Source organism: Trachypithecus francoisi, unplaced genomic scaffold (genome assembly GCF_009764315.1).
Source record: "Trachypithecus francoisi isolate TF-2019V2 unplaced genomic scaffold, Tfra_2.0 Lachesis_group4, whole genome shotgun sequence".
NCBI lineage: Eukaryota > Metazoa > Chordata > Mammalia > Primates > Cercopithecidae > Trachypithecus > Trachypithecus francoisi.
The window spans coordinates 110,836,929-110,853,482 of NW_022681469.1; the positions used below are offsets into that span (position 1 = coordinate 110,836,929).

The following is a 16,554-nucleotide window of genomic DNA, read 5'->3' on the forward strand; positions in this document are numbered from 1 at the left end:
GCTGTCCCTGCCCCAGTGGCGGGCGGGGAGGGGGCAGGCGCGGCACAGCGGCGGCGTGGCCCTGAGTGGCCAGGCGTGTCTGTCGGTCTCGGCCCAGCACCTGCAGGGCCCATCCGTGGGCTCTGCTCCTGGGCTTCGCTACCAGCCTTAGGAGGCACGTCCAGGTCAGGTGGACGCAGAGTGCGTGCCCCAGGGTGGTCCAGGCTGGGTAGGGCTCTTCTGCTTAGCTTCTCCCCACCTCTTCACTCAGGCCTTCATCTTACAAAGTCGGGAATCCAGAAGGTTTGGGGCTGGGCGCCGTGGCTCACGCCCATAATCCCAGCACTTTGGGACGCCACAGCGGGAGGATCGTTTGAGGCCATGAGTTTGAGACCAGTCTGGGTGACAGAGTGAGATCCTGTCTCTAAATATGTTTTTCAAAAGACAGTCTCTATCCCTGTCCTGTGGTATACAGCATCCAGGGAAGTGCCCAGGGAGCAGGGCAGGCAGAGGTCTTCCTGCCTGTACCCCACCTAGGCCCAGTTCCTACGCAGGGGCTTGGCCAGCCCTGGCCAGCTTCCCTCTGATGATTGCAGGAAGGGAGTCAGACGTAGAACTCCCAGGATGCAGAGGCCTGCGGGGTCTGAAGGGCCTCCTCCCTCTCCAGTGTGGTGACTGGGCTGAGCAGATGCTGGGGCTGAGAGTGTCATGGTGGAGCCTCTGTCCCTGCTCATCCTCCCCGCATGTTGCTTCTGCTCCTGATGGCTCTCTCTGAAATGCAGCACAGCGTCCCAGGCCAATGGAAGAAGGCCCAGAGCTGGCTCCCTGCCTAGAAGCACCAGGATACCCGCGCAGGCATCCTGAGAAGGCGTGGGGAGCAGGGTGCCTTCACGGGGGGAGTGCCAGGGCCTGGGCACCCACACCCCCTGACCCAAGAGGGCCTGGGCACCTGTGTGCTGGCCTTTTCACTGACCCTCACTGTCTGCTCTCTTTGTGTCTCTCTCTGACCTCCAGAGGCCTCCTTTCTCTCTGCCAGGAACAGTAGCCCCCCAGCAAGTTCCTCCTTTTTCTCCAGCCCGCAGCCTTCAGCCTCTCCCGTTCTGCTCCACAGCCTGGCTGCTGCACACTCGCCTCTCTCTCCAGGCCCCCCGGGTTCCCTCCGCTTCTCTTGCTGCCTGTTCTCTCCTTTTGCAGGTTGCGTTTATTGGCTTATCTCTGGGGGTTGGTGTTCTCCCTTGTTTCCATTTAAACTGCCTGGCCCCAGGAGGCCCAAGCAGCTTTGAGCTGCAAGGGCAGGACCATGCAGGCCACCACTGCCCTGCCGCTTAGCAACAGGGCAGGATTTCTGATTCGGTTTATTAGAGACAAGGTATGGCAGTCTCTAGAGCCCACAGTCGGGCTGGCATCCGGGGACAGGACCAACACCCCACACTCCAGAGGCAAACTGTGGTGAGTGTAAAGAGCCCTGCTCCAGGGGAGGACAGCTGGCCAGGGTGCGGTGTGCTGTGCTGGAGAGCACAGCCACGACTGCTGTGCTTGTCACCTCGGCCTCTCAGAAGTTGCCCCCTACCCAGACAGGAAGTTTGGAGGCTGAAACAGAGAGTCCCACCTTCCCCGAGTCTCCTGGATGCCATCTCACACAGATGCCATGTGCTGGTCCCATGGCCACACTCCAGCACTCAGCCCCATTGCCTGCCTCACTCCTGAGTTGGGGCCACTTTCCAGGTGTCACCAGGTGTGATCAGGGGCCCAGAGCCAGCGGCCTGTGAGAGCCCAGGGGTCTTTGGTCACACCTCCTGCATGCGCCTCCCAACAGCGCCCACCTCACTGCCACCCAGAGCTCAGGCCCAAGGTAGGGTGGAGGGGGCTGAGGGACAGGCCTGGAGTAGGGGTGTATGGACTGCAGGCTGAGATGAGCAATTGAGGGGCAAGTTTCCAGCAGGAGGGAGAAACTAGGAACAGAGTCCCTGTCACTCCAGGGGAAGTTGCTGCTCACTCAGCACTCAGGGGCCCTGGGTGCCAGGCCCAGCTCTCAGGGCAGAGGGCGTGGCAGGGAAGTGAGATGGTCACACTCAGTTCAGTGAGAGGCAGTGAGGAAAACTGCCAGTGAGACCCCCATAGTGGCTCACACCTGTAATCCCAGCACTTTGGGAAGTCAAGGCAGGTAGATCCCTTGAGCTCAGGCGTTCAGGACCAGCCTGGGAAACATAACAAGACCCCATCTCTACAAAAAATACAAAAACTAGCCAGGCAGGGCCGGGCGCTGTGGCTCACACTTGTAATCCCAGCACTTTGGGAGACCGAGGCGGGCAGATCATGAGGTCAGGAGATTGAGACCATGATGGCTAACACAGTGAAATCCCATCTCTACTAAAAATACAAAAAAAAAAATTAGCTGGGCATGGTAGCAGGCGCCTGTAGTACCAGCTACTCAGGAGACTGAGGCAGGAGAATGGCATGAACCCGAGAGGCGGAGCTTGCAGTGAGCCATGATCACACCACTGCACTCCAGCCTGGGCGACAGAGCGAGACTCTTCCTCAAAAAAAAAAAAAAAAAAAAAAACTAGCCAGGCAGGCGTGGTGGTGGTGCCCATCTATAGTCCCAGCTACTTGGGAGGCTGACGTGGGAGGATCGCCTGAGCCTGAGGGAGATGTTGCAGTGAGCTGAGAGCTTGTGACGGGACTCCAGCCTGGGCAACAGAGCAAGACCCTGTCTCAAAAAAAAAAAACTAGCCAGGCAGGCGTGGTGGTGGTGCCTGTCTATAGTCCCAGCTACTTGGGAGGCTGATGGAGGATTGCCTGAGCCTGAGGGAGATGTTGCAGTGAGCTGAGAGCTTGTGACTGGACTCCAGCCTGGGCAACAGAGCAAGACCCTGTCTCAAAAAAAAAAAAAACAAAGAAAAGAAAAACCGCCAGCAACGGAGATGGGAGGAGGCTTCAGAGCCCAGAGAGCAGCAAGGGTTACACCGGGCGGAGCAGGAGCCGGGGGCGGGGAGGCGGTCAGCAGAGCTCCACAGGTGTGAGCTGTGGCGGTGGGAGGGGATGTGTGAGGCAGAGTGCTGTCCAGGTGCTGTTAGGCCCGGGGTGGGAGGAGGCAGGTGGGGGGCACAGTCAAGATGTGTGTGGGGGTTGTGGCACTGGAAATGCAGGCATAGAGGGGCCGGGAGGATTGGGGGTGCCGTGTGAGCGAGTGGGGGCTCCGAGAGAATTTACCCAAGGACAGGAGTGGCCTGGAGTGCTGGGCCCCTCGGGGTCTTTTGTTCCTCGAGGGCTCTGTCCTGGAAGCATAGCCCAGGTCCGGTCCTATAGGCTGGGTGGCAGAAAGCCAGGACATGAGGGCACGGAGGCCCTGTGGGGATAGAGTGGAACCTGAGGAGGAGGTGGAAGGGAATGGGGCCACACCAGGAGTGCTGAGTGAGAGGCAGAGGCCACAGATGGAATGCTGAGAGCTCTCTGAGGCCCACATGTTACAGCATCTGACCACACGGAGCTCCGGCTGCCCTGGTAATGGCAGAATCTGGGGTGGAGGACATAAGGGGGTTGTCAGAGTGATCCGGCTGGGGGGCATGGAGGCCATAGATTTCCCACAGGACTCGGGTGTGGAGTTCTCCAGGCTATGAGCCAGGCCCACTCAAGCTTGCCTCTGTGAGCTGCAGTAGGCACCCTGGGTCCTCTGGATGCCTGTCCCCCAGCCATCCAGACTGCCTGGGGGAACCACCACCACCAGATTCACTCATACCCACAGGGAAGGGGAAACAGAAAACCCCAGAAGCACAGAGGGGTGATGCTTGTCTTGGTAAGAGTCTGGAGTCACTGAGGGAAAAATAAATGCAGTCAAGCATTCTGTTTAAGTTTAGGGAAACTATACATTTTAAAAGTTGTCCAGAGCATGCACGTAAGATGACACTTTGGAGTGTGGAAGCCGTGAGTCTCACCTGAGCTGTGCTGCCTGATACAGGAACCTCGAGCCACACATGGCTGGTGTGGTCATTGCACTGCATGTGTTATGCACAGCAGATGCCAAAGGACTGGTACAAAAGGGAATGCAAAAAGCCCACCACACCTTGGGAGGCCGAGACTGCTGGATCTCTTGAGCTCAGCAGTTCAGGACTAGCCAGGACAACACGGGGAGACCTAATCTCTACAAAAAATACAAAAATTAGCAGGGCATGGTGGCACACATCTGTAGTTCCAGCTACTTGGGAGGCTAATGTTGGAGGATAGCTTGAGCCTGGGAGGTTGAGGTTGCAGTGAGCTGTGACTGCACCACTGCACTCCAGCCTGGGTGAGAGAGTGAGACCCTGTCTCAAAAATAAACAAAAAAACCCAAAGTGAATGAGGCTGGGCATTGGTTCACACCTGTAATCCCAACACTTTGGGAGGCTGAGGCAGGAGCATCACTTGAAGCTTGGAGTTTGAAACCAGCCTGAGCAACAGCAAGACTCCACCCATCTCTACAAATAAGAAAAAGAACAAAGGTGAATGCAACATCTTATGAATAACTTATGTACTGATTACATATTGAAATAATACGTTGGATATTTTAGATTGATTAAAGTATTTGAGCTAATTCTGCATTTTCTTTTACTACTTATTTATTTTTGAGACAGTCTCTGTCACCCAGGCTGGAGTGCAGTGGCCACTCATAGCTCACTGCAGCCTCAACCTCCTGGGTTCAGGCAATCCTCCCACCTCCTCTTGAGTAGCTGGGACTACAGGTGCACACTACCACACCTGGCTAATTTTTTGATTTTTTTGTAGAGATGGAGGTCTCACTATCTTGTCCCAGCTGGTCTCTAGCCCCTGGCCTCAAAGTACCCGCCTTGGCCTCCCAAAGTACTGGAATTACAGGCATGAGCCACTGACCCCTGCTGAGCCAGGCTGTTTTTAACATTCAATGGTCATTGACTATCTTTGGGCTTAGGAGGGCCCTCCAGGGACCAGGCCTAGGGGCATCAGTCACCCTGCCCTCACACCCCAACCTGCAGGCACACTTGGTTCAATCCCACTGTCTAGCCCGTCTGACTTAGTGGCCCCTCCCGAGGGAGCAGGGCTAAGCCAAGCTGGTTTTCCCACTGCACGGCACTGCAGACCATTCTATTCTGGGCCTTCTCATCCTTCATAAATTGAGGAGGCCTGAACAGGGCCCCCCACTAACCCCGAGAGCACGCAATTCCTGAAGATTTCCAGGATTTTCTTTTTTTTTTTTTTTTTTTTTTTTTGTTGAGACGGAGTCTCGCTCTGTCGCCCAGGCTGGAGTGCCGTGGCAGGATCTCAGCTCACTGCAAGCTCCGCCTCCCGGGTTTACGCCATTCTCTCGCCTCAGCCTCCCGAGTAGCTGGGACTACAGGCGCCCGCCATCTCGCCCAGCTAATTTTTTGTATTTTTTTAGTAGAGACGGGGTTTCACCGTGTTAGCCAGGATGGTCTCGATCTCCTGACCTCGTGATCCGCCCGTCTCGGCCTCCCAAAGTGCTGGGATTACAGGCTTGAGCCACCGCGCCCGGCCCAGGATTTTCTTAAATCAATTATGGCTTAAAGTTACGTTGGTTTGACATTTACAGGGTTTGTCAACCCTGTCAGATTTAAAGATAAGCATTATTAGCCAGGTGTGGCCCCATGCTTGTAGTCCCAGCTACTTCGCATGAGTTTGGGGCAGCAGTGAACTGTGATTGCATCACTGCACTCTAGCCCAGGTGACAGAGCAAGACTCAGTCTCTAAAACCCCCTCCGCCACCACTCAAAACAAAAAAAAACAAACAAACATCATTTGCTCTTTTCTGCTTCCCTCTCATCCTTGTTTCCAGAACGGACCGGGTCATTACTGAGGGGAGGAGAGGAAACTCAGATGGCAGCAAACTGAAGGGAAGCTGGCTCTGAGTCAGGCCCAGGTCTGCGGCCTGCTACGCGGCAGGCTGTGGGGAGCTAGGCCTTAATAACTTCGAGAGCACATGGGCGCCTAAGCACCCAGGTTAGGCCGCGGCTGCAGAAGATCTGCCTCTGTCTGGCCTGGCCTGCGGAGGGACTGTGGCCTCAGGAGGATGCTGGCCCAGTGTGGGAGCTGCTGCAGGGTGGCAGGTCCTGTCTGCTCATGGAAGACAGAATCCTCACCCCTTGACCAGTCAGTGGAGACTAGAATAATGGCAGTTTGTACCACAAGAGGTGCGTGGTGGCTGTTCTCTGCTTTGTGCTGTTTTCACGAGTCACTGCTGGGCTGAGGTGGCCAAACGTCAGCCACCACGTGTTCTTGACTGCGCTCCTCCTTGACTCAGGGCAACCCCGACTCCATCTTTGTTGAGTCAAGTGTGCCAAGCTGTTCCAAGCACGACACTGCTATAACCCTCACCAGCCACCAGGCAAGAATGAGCAAAGATCTCATTCTCTGAGGAAGAACTCCCCAGAAACTCATAAGGAGGGCTGTCTTGTCCCTGCAGGGTATGGGGAGAATTTTGTGGTATCAGCATCGAAAGGGAGCTAGAGGTACCTCTGGAAGAGCCAGGGTCCACGGCATCTCAGACACAGGAGTCTCTGCTTGTTCAAGGTGACAGATGGTGAAACAGAAATGACCTAATGGATCCCTAAACACCCGTTACATCTTTTCTCCAGGAATGCAGTTTCCCATTGCAGGCTATTTAACTACACTTGATAAGAGGCCAGGGAAGGACCAGGATTGAGGCTGGGTGTTCTGTTGGCTGAACCCTTGTCTGGAGTCACCCTGAAAGTGGTGGCAGGGGAGTTCCTGCAAGGGACTGCCCCAAACCTTTCCAGCATGAGAGCCAGTTGGGATTCCAAAGGAAGAAACACTTAATGCCAGAGTGGTCAGTCCAAAGCATTTGTTAGGGAACTTACATACAGAGGGGGCTGCAGTGTGCCCTCCTGAGGGACAGCCAGGAAAGAGGTTGTGCCTGGGCACACCGCACTGAGGGGGTGGGGTGTGGAGTTTCTATGAGAGTGCAAGGAATCTGGCTGGGGTGGGACCGGTTTCCACATGCTTAGCAACACGTCAGATCTTTCAGTGTTCCAGGTAACAACCTAAACCTGTGTCAGTGTCTGGGAAGATGCAAGCCCCAGCCAGGGTTTCAGCCTGCAGGGGGAACATGTAGCTGATTAGGTCAGAGTGGTCAAGGCACTCCCTCAGTCAGGACAAAGGAAACGCTGGGGGGATGAAATGGGGGACCCAACACTGAGGGAGGGGACACATGCCCTGTTTAGAGCCCATGGAGCAGACCCTGCCAGACCAGAGCAGGGGAGAGCCCTGGCCAAGGCACTCCGCACGGTGAGCCTGCCACCCGGGTACATTTGTACTTTGCAGGGTCCTCTCAGTCAGTCTTGCTGATGCTGTCAACACCCTGAGCCCAGGGAAATCCATCCCATTAAAATAAAGCTCTGGCCCAAGTGTGGTTGCAGATCTTTCTTGGCTATCTTAAAGAGTAAGCAAATTACAAATCAAAGAATCTCTGAACCAGTGGTCTTCATCCGAGAAAGACTCTGGTGGTCAGAAGGAAAGTCTCAAGCATTCAGACTGTGGCAGGAACCCTGTCATGGAATCTGGCTGCTAAACCCGAAAGCAAGAGGGTTGACCACTGTGTGCGGAACACTCGGGTAGGTAGGAAACAATGAAAGAGCTTCCAAAATCAAAATCAGAAACCCAATTCCAGGACTTGGTGACTGCAGTACTTCCTGCCCGTCACCATCTGGGGCAGCTCAGATGTACAGTCCATAAGAAAGCACCTTGAGGATGAGGCAGCACGTCCCTGCTGCTGCTGCCACTGATGGCAGCGTCAGGGCAGACTAGGTTTGCTGTCCAGGCCAGGTGTGCACCAGCCGCCCCTGCCTTTCCCTAAATGGACACGTGGCATGTATCCTTTCAAAACGTGCCCTTGGCAGTGTGCTCCTTGTGCCCTTGGCAGAGGAGCACTTGCATGGCTTTGCTCCTGGGACACATCCTCAAGGATCCCCTGCACACTGCCAAGGGCTTCTGGGGCATGACCTGTCTTTAGTGGTTCTGAGTCTCAGGACTTGGGGCTGATGCAGAGCCTCTAGCTGCAGCAGCCTTGATGGAAATGTGTAGACATAAATGTTGCCCAAGAAGCACGAGTACCACAGGTGCTGCAGTTACGGGGCTCGCCCATTCCTAATCATTGTGCTTTGTGTCTCCTCAGGGAGAAACAAAGGCAGCACTGCCCTCGGGGGAGCATTGGCCCTGGCGGAACGCAGCAGCCGCGAAGGATCCAGCCAGAGGATGCCACGCCAGCCCAGCGCTACCAGACTGCCCAAGGGGGGCAGGCCTGGGAAGAGCCCTACACGGGGCAGCACCTAGGATGGGGCAGAGACTTGTCACATCTTTGTTCCCAGCAAAGGCTACGTGTTTTCTCCTTCAGTTGATAATAAACCTTTCTGAGATGCAGAGGGTCCAGGTCAGACGTTCTCTACTTTTTTTTTTTTTTTAATATTAAGGCACAGACTTAGAATGAGTTTTCTGTGCCAGTCCTGGTTGTGCCACAGCAAACTAACAGGATCCCTTTACCATGGGTCAACTTCCTGAACCTAATTTGGGTTCTGAGAAAAGGTATCTGGACTGCCAGGTCTTTTATAAACAGATGTCAACAAGCTTCACTTGAAGTGAAATGTGGGAGGTTTTTTGTTTGTTTGTTTTCGAGAGACGGAGTCTCTGTTGCCCAGGCTAGACTGCAGTGGTGTGATCTCAGCTCACTGCAAGCTCTGCCTCCCGGGTTCATGCCTTTCTCCTGCCTCAGCCTCCCGAGTAACTGGGACTACAGGTGCCCGCCACCATGCCCGGCTAATTTTGTTGTATTTTTAGTAGAGATGGGGTTTCACCGTGTTAGCCAGGATGGTCTCGATCTCCCACCTCATGGGAGGTTTTCTACCAAGACAGGTGACAGTGCTGAGGGACAGGGTGGCTGTGTGCGTGCAGAGAGGGCGAATGCTGCCCTCCAGGTTACAGTGGAGCACTGGGGTCAGCATGGATGTGTTGTGACCTTCTGTGGGTCATGAATGCTGTGCAGAACTTGGTTAATACCCTTTCCTCCTCTAAAATGTCCTGACCTTACACATTTGACCCACAGCTTTAGAGACTTCACGGACGAGCCCCATCCACAGACCTCCAACACTTCACTTCTAGTCTCTTCCTTTTAGCCAGCATGACCCATCAATAAAGAAGCCCAAAAACTCGCAATTCAATCGAAAACCCTGACTCTGCTTTCCTAGAATTTAGAAGATCTATACTTTGAACGCTTGGCTTTGAAGAAACACTGTTTTCCCCTGGTCAGTTTACTTCCGTGGCAGCTGCTTAAGTATGTACAGTCCTGCTGCACCCAACCCCACGCCAGCAGGGCAGGCTGGCACCCCACTGCTGTCCATGCAGTCTCTGGGGTCCCACCAGCTCCTGTAAGGCAGAACTAAGCTGCATGACACACAGAAGTCTTGGTTTTGTACAGAACCTTTAATTGCAAACAACTTGAAAGCAGCCATCCTGGGGGTGGCAGGGGAGAACTCACCACACCCTCCCCTCAGTATTCTTCGCCTTCTTCAGCCTCAGCTTCCACGGAATCCACGCCCACCTCTTCGTAATCCTTCTCCAGAGCTGCTAGGTCCTCTCGGGCCTCAGAGAACTCTCCCTCTTCCATGCCTTCGCCCACGTACCAGTGCACAAAGGCCCGCTTGGCATACATGAGATCGAACTTATGGTCCAGGCGGGCCCAGGCCTCCGCGATGGCCGTGGTGTTGCTCAGCATGCACACGGCCCGCTGCACCTTGGCCAGGTCTCCCCCAGGGACCACTGTGGGGGGCTGGTAGTTAATGCCCACCTGCCGGAGAAGGGAAATAAAGCAGTCTGTGAAGCTTATATCAAACCTAGAAATGGTAGCTACTTTTCCTCAAACAGAAGACACCCTGTAGGTGACAAGGAGAATACGCAGTTCACCTCACAAACGTCACTAAGCCCTTCTCTGCGCCAGGCAGGGTGATAGTTCCAGATGGAGAACACAGAAAGGAACCTTGGAGGTAGCCACCCTGGTGGGATCCTAAGCTACCTAAAGGGCTGTGTGCTAGTACCTGTGACATGTGATAGGTGCCCAGGTGAAGACAGTCTTCCCTCTGAAAATGTATGCTGCTTGTCTTTTTTAATTACAATTAAAAAATTTAATTGTAATTTGTAGATTACAATTAAATTCTCTAGCTAAACTTTTTCCACCCAGATAGATTCAGAGTACACAACTCTTCCCCATGCTATCACAAGGAACATCATACCCACTTCTGACCCACAAAACAAGCCACTGTGGCTATGCAAAGGTAGCAGATCATGGGTCAAGAGTCATATGAATGCTGCTACCACAGCATCAGGAAGTGGTCGAAGTGGTCCATGTGCCTGCCTAAGTAGGGGGTGGCATTCCAAGGTGGTAACCAAAGGGGAAGCATCCAAGTTTCAGAACTTGGGATTAACATGACCTGAGGTCCTGGCAGCAGTGCACAGGGTCAACTAGAGCAGGGAACAGCACACTTGTTCTATAAATGACAACATCAGGCCACGTGTGGTGGCTCAAGCCTGTGACCCCAGCACTTTGGGAGACTGAGGCGGGCAGATCACGTGAGGCCAGGGGTTTGAGACCAGCCTGGCCAACATGGCGAAACCCCATGTCTACTAAAAATACAAATACTAGCTGGGTGCAGTGGCTCATGCCTGTAATCCAGCACTTGGGAGGCTAAGGCGGGTGGATCACCTGAGGCCAGGAGTTCGAGACCAGCCTGGCTAACATGGCAAAATCCCATCTCTACCAAAAATACAAAAATTACCAGGTGCCTGTAATCCCAGCTATTTGGGAGGCTGTGGCAGAGAACTTCTTGAACCTGGGAGGTGGAGGATGCAGTGAGCCAAGATCACACTACTGCATTGCAACCTGGGTGACAAAGCGAGACTGTCTCAAAAAAAAAAAAAAATTACCCGGGCATAGTGGTGCATATCTGTGGTCCCAGCTACTCGGGAGGCTGAGGTGAGAGAATCGCTTGAGCCTGAGGGCAGAGGTTGTAGTGAGCCAGGATCACACTACTGTACTCCAGCCTGGGGTACAAAGCAAGACCCTATCTCAATAAATAAATAAATAAATCTCACCACAGATATATAGTGTGATGACTCAGAAAGAGAGTTCAAAAGACATCACTGGGCTGGGCCCAGTGGCTCACGACTGTAATCCCAGCACTTTGGGAGGCTGAGGTGGGCAGATCGCCTGAGGTCAGGAGTTCAAGACCAACCTGGCCAACATGGTGAAACCCCGTCTCTACTGAAAATACAAAAATTAGCCGGGTGTAGTGGCGGGTACCTGTAATCCCAGCTACTTGGGAGGGTGAGGCCAGAGAATTGGTTGAACCCAGGAGGCAGAGTTGCAGTGAGCTGAGATCATACCACTGCACTCCAGCCTGGTCGACAGAGCAAGACTGTCTCAAAAAAAAAAAAAATTCAGTGATTCAATTATCAACTCTGGTTCACTACTTTATGCCCACATGCCTAGCCCATGGAACAGGGATACTCTCCCCAAAGGATGCAGGCCTTCAGGGACAGTGTTATTTTGTGCGTCTGCTGCTTGCAGAAAGTCCTCCACATCACCCAGTCATACCTTAAATCCAGTCGGGCACCAATCCACAAACTGGATAGTGCGCTTGGTCTTGATGGTGGCGATGGCCGCGTTGACGTCTTTGGGGACCACATCCCCCCTGTACAACATGCAGCAGGCCATGTACTTGCCATGGCGAGGGTCACACTTGACCATCTGATTGGCTGGCTCGAAGCAGGCATTGGTGATCTCGGCCACGGACAGCTGCTCGTGGTAGGCCTTCTCGGCTGAGATGACCGGGGCGTAGGTGGCCAGGGGGAAGTGGATGCGGGGGTATGGCACTAGGTTGGTCTGGAATTCCGTCAAGTCCACATTCAGGGCCCCATCGAATCGCAGGGAGGCCGTGATGGAGGACACAATCTGCCCAATCAGGCGATTGAGGTTGGTGTACGTGGGACGCTCGATGTCCAGGTTGCGCCGACATATGTCATAGATGGCTTCATTGTCGACCATGAAGGCGCAGTCAGAATGTTCCAGGGTCGTGTGGGTGGTCAGGATGGAGTTGTAGGGCTCCACCACGGCCGTGGAAACCTGGGGGGCTGGGTAAATGGCAAACTCTAGCTTGGACTTCTTGCCATAATCCACTGAGAGCCGCTCCATGAGCAGAGATGCAAACCCAAGAGCCAGTGCCGCCCCCAAAGCTGTGGAAGATGAGGAAGCCCTGCAGTCCTGTGCACAGATCCGCCTGAGAGAAACCAGACAACGTGAGTCAATGCCTGTGGAAGCCACACCACCAACCTCCAACAAGCCAGGGCCACTTCTCTTTGCCTCTGAAGACTTGATATGGATTCAAATCATCCATAATAAACACGTAGTACACTTTGAAGCAAAGAAAAGCAGACAAAGATCTACAGACAAATCACCATTGCAGACTCAGTAGGACTCAAGATGCTGGTCTAAGTTTTTGTTTGTTTGCTTGTTTGTGATGGAATCTTGCTCTGTTGCCCAGGCTAGAGTGCAGTGGTGTAATCTCAGCTCACTGCAACCTGCCTCCCAGGTTCAAGCAATTCTCCTGTCTCAGCCTCTCAAGTAGCTGGGAGTATGGGTGTGCACCACCATACCCAGCTAATTTTTGTATTTTTAGACATAGAGTTTCACCATGTAGGCCAGGCTGGTCTCAAACTCCCGACCTCAGGTGATCCACCCACTTCAGCCTCCCAAAGTGCTGGGATTACACATGTGAGCCACCACGCCCGGCCAACATGCTGATCTAAATTTTGATAAAATGACCTCCCTTTCACCTTCCAAGAACTACCCTCCCATGCAAGACAATGGCCACATGAAACCTTCTCTTCTTACCAGTTTGCGGATCCGGTCCAGGACTAGGTCAACAATCTCCTTGCCGATGGTGTAATGGCCTCGGGCGTAATTATTGGCTGCATCTTCTTTCCCAGTAATCAGCTGCTCCGGGTGGAAGAGCTGCCTGTAGGTCCCTGTGCGCACTTCATCTACAAAAGAGACAGTGTGTGCTATGAATCTTTAAGGCCTGTACTCACCAAGATGGACACATTCCAGGACTGTTCACTTCTACAGAGTACATGCTGTTCAAAGTACATGACCTACAAGTCATAGGTCAACAGTGGCAGCATCTGGTAGACAATGTCTCTGTGTGATAACCAAACTGCATATGCAATTTATGACTTTACGAAGTTACACTCAGCTTGTGGTATAAATGTCAGCACGACCAGTTCCTAGTGAAAGGAAATAAGCTCTTGCACTCCTACGCAGGTACATAATTCTTTCCTACGTGTAGCTACATCAAAGGCTGTAAGTTAAAAACTCTTACAACCTGGGAAGTCACCAGATCAGTGTGACTTCTGCAGGGCAGTCCCATCAGGGCACCCTGGATGACCTGGGTCTCACAGGCTTTCAGGTGATGCTGTCATTTCCTGGGGGGCCACTGAAAGGTGCTGCCTCTTGGCAGCTCTCTTTGGAAACTACCTCAGGCTGCTATTCTGAAGGAAGCAAATGACTGTTCTGTACTTACCTTCTATGCCTAAGATGCAGGTCAAGACTCTGGTGCACCAGCATAAAAGAGTGCAGAGCATTCAGGAGAGAACCAAGGCTACTGTACCCTGCAGGCAGGGCCATCTGAGCAGGGCTGAGGCAGCCACAAGGGAATCTCTCCACAGCCCATTTTACTGCTGGCAAAGCAGCTTTTCCCTGTAGGTCAGGTTTTCCTAGATTAGGAGCCAAGTCTCACAGACACTTTCATCACGAACCTTTCAGTTTCTCTCCTAACAATGCCACGGGCATATGCCTGTCTATCCCATCCTTTCGGCAAGAGGATTCAAAGAAACCCACGCGGGGCTTTACCACTGCTCTCCCACCCTCTCAGGAAAGCTGCCATCCAGTGCCCAGGCACCTACCGACCACAGTGGGCTCCAGGTCCACAAACACTGCTCTGGGCACATGCTTGCCAGCCCCAGTCTCACTGAAGAATGTGTTGAAGGAGTCGTCCCCGCCACCAATGGTTTTATCACTTGGCATCTGACCATCAGGCTGAATTCCATGTTCAAGGCAGTACAGTTCCCAGCAGGCATTGCCGATCTGGACACCCGCCTGCCCCACGTGGATAGAGATACACTCGCGCTGTGAACCGAACATAAATGTGAACCCATTCATTTCAAGGCAACTTGAAGCTATATGGCATGCAAAATATTTGAATTTAATATTATATAGTGCTTCAGTATCTGGTGCTTTCGCAGTTGGCATTTCCTAGGAGGGTTAGGGGACTGATCCCTTTAGCCCTGTGAAAACTAACTTGCTGTAAATCATACTAGCTACTAAGTTTTACAGGTAGCCCTAGAACCTGTTTTCCACTACACAAAAATTAGGTTAACACTTGGAAGCCATGTAATGTCAATAATCAACCCCACATTATAGCCAGTCACGGTAATTCTCTGAAGAATATATAGCAGTTTTGGATTATGTCTTGATCAAAGGATAAGGTAGTTGGGCTGGGTAAGGAAATACAGAGTAGCTCTCAGGTCCCCATGGTCCAAGCCCAGGTGCTCAGTGTGTGTCCTCTCTCTGCCCCCAGATCTACCCTCCATCATTCACCATCTGCTCTGTGCTCTCGGAGGCCGACCCTTGAGAACAGCATCAGAGGCCTTCCTTGCCCTCTGGCTTCTTGCTGGTTTGGTCAATGGCAGGCAACAGTGGGATCCTGGGGGGCTGGAGGAGAGCAACGCCAGGGTACTCCCTCCTTAGCCCCTTCCTGCTCAACTGCTGCGGGTGACCTGAATCCCTCTTAAGGCCACACTTTTGGCAGGTTGCCCTCTCAATTTCTTGTAACCACTCCCTCTCTCTACCCCTTGAAGCCTACAGGTGTAATGGCTCCCAGATATCATCAGTGCTGGGACACTGCACTGTCCTTTGGTGGTTTCTTTAAACCCTGCCAAGCCGGGTGTGGTGGCTCATTCCTGTAATCCCAGCACTTTAGAAGGCTGAGGCGAGAGGATCGCTTGGGACCAACTTGAGACCAGCCTGGATAACACAGTGAGACCCTGTCCCTATGAAAAATTTACACATTAGCCAGGTGTGGTGGCAAACACCTGTAGTACCAGCTACTCGGGAGGCTGAGGCAGGAGAACTGCTGGAACCCAGGGGTTCAAGGCTGCAGGGAGCCGTGATCCCGCAACTGTGCTCCAGCCTGGGCAACAGAGCATTTGTTGAGTGCTGTCAAAAAAAAGAAAAGAAAAGAAAGGGTAACTGACAAACCACAGGTATTCAGACTTGGGACTTGGGAATCTGTTATGTTCATGCGTTGCTTTTTTTGTTTTTTTGAGGCAGAGTCTCTGTGGCCCAGGCTGGAGTGCAGTGGCACCATCAGGACTCACTGCAGTCTCAAACTTCTAGGCTCGGCTGATCCTCCCACCTCAGCCTCCCCAGTAGCTGGAACCACAGTCCCGCATCACCACGCCCGGGGAATTTTTGTATTTTTTTGTAGAGACCGGGTTTTGCCATGTTGGGTCAGGCTGGTCTTGAACCCCAGACGTCAGGTGATCCACCCGCCTCCACCTCCCCAAGGGCTGGGATTCCAGGCGTGAGCCACCGCGCCTGGCCTGACATGTTGCCTCTAGTGAACGAGGCAATGTTTCAGCGGCGTCTGAACCGTAATTCCTAATCTGACCCACGTCCGCAGCCCCAGCCCCGTCAGCGAAGGCTCCTGGGGCTGCTCAGTCGTTGCCGGAGCACAGACTCTTGCACTCCCACGTGGAGGCTGGAAAGCGGGAGCAGCGCCCTCCGTCTTCAGCAGGCGACGCCACTATTTGCTCTCTGGGGACTGGACACCGTCAACGGTCCCCGTCCACCGACTGAAGACCGGCAGCTTCATTTAAAACAAAAGCCGCCGTCCCTGCCCTGGGACCTGCAGATCCCGGAGACGATTCCGTGTCCTCCCGTCCCGCACTAGACCCCGCGTCCTTCTCCGGCTTCCTCTCAGCTCAGCGCCCAGGCCCGCAACTACGTCCTTCCGTCCGCCCGAGGCCAACTTAGTCTGCCTGGGCGTCTGCGGGGCGGGAATGACCCGGGTCTTACCATGGCGAACTCCGCCGCTTTCGCCCGACGCTGCTTCCAGACCTCAACCGGCTGCTGCAGCTACTGAGAGCCAACTGCAACCGTCCGCCCGCGCGCGCTGCAGGGGATTGGCCCGCCGCTGCCAGGCTGCCATTGGCTTGGAGTTCCTGGGAGGCGGGCCGAGGGCCGGGTCCCAGTTCTGATTGGCCGTTGCGTAACACGTGTAGTGGGGACGCTCTCTGATTGGATGCAGGATTGGCGGGAAGGCAGGGGGTAATCAAAGGCTTCGCGGGTGCTGAGACATTTCCGGGGTGTCTTCTGACCAGTTGGAACAGCTACTGCACGGTTTTTGTGGGTCACGGAACATTGCCTTGCTCCCAGTGTGCCACTGCCCCTCCCTGAATGCCCCGAGCCTGCTCCTCTCCAAG

General features: G+C 53.7%; 1 protein-coding gene and 1 long non-coding RNA gene across 5 annotated transcripts; one reads left to right on the forward strand and one right to left on the reverse strand.

Moving 5' to 3' along the window:
- Positions 1-6: 6 nt before the first annotated feature.
- Positions 7-9,169, forward strand: LOC117072738. Of its 4 annotated transcripts, none has more exons than XR_004432924.1 (3): positions 7-164; positions 8,141-8,465; positions 8,543-9,169. It is a non-coding gene; the product is annotated as an uncharacterized LOC117072738 (long non-coding RNA). The 4 variants fall into 4 exon arrangements; XR_004432923.1 differs by lacking the exon at positions 7-164 and adding an exon at positions 182-1,173; XR_004432921.1 differs by lacking the exon at positions 7-164 and adding an exon at positions 1,532-1,714.
- A 253-nt stretch (positions 9,170-9,422) lies between these two features.
- On the reverse strand, positions 9,423-16,283 carry LOC117072720 (tubulin alpha-3 chain-like). Its single transcript, XM_033193119.1, is given in 6 exon segments — positions 9,423-9,805; positions 11,609-12,223; positions 12,225-12,290; positions 12,905-13,053; positions 13,975-14,197; positions 16,148-16,283. Coding segments are annotated over 6 exon segments (1,353 nt in total). The 5' UTR covers positions 16,151-16,283; the 3' UTR covers positions 9,423-9,508.
- Between the last annotated feature and the right edge of the window lie 271 nt (positions 16,284-16,554).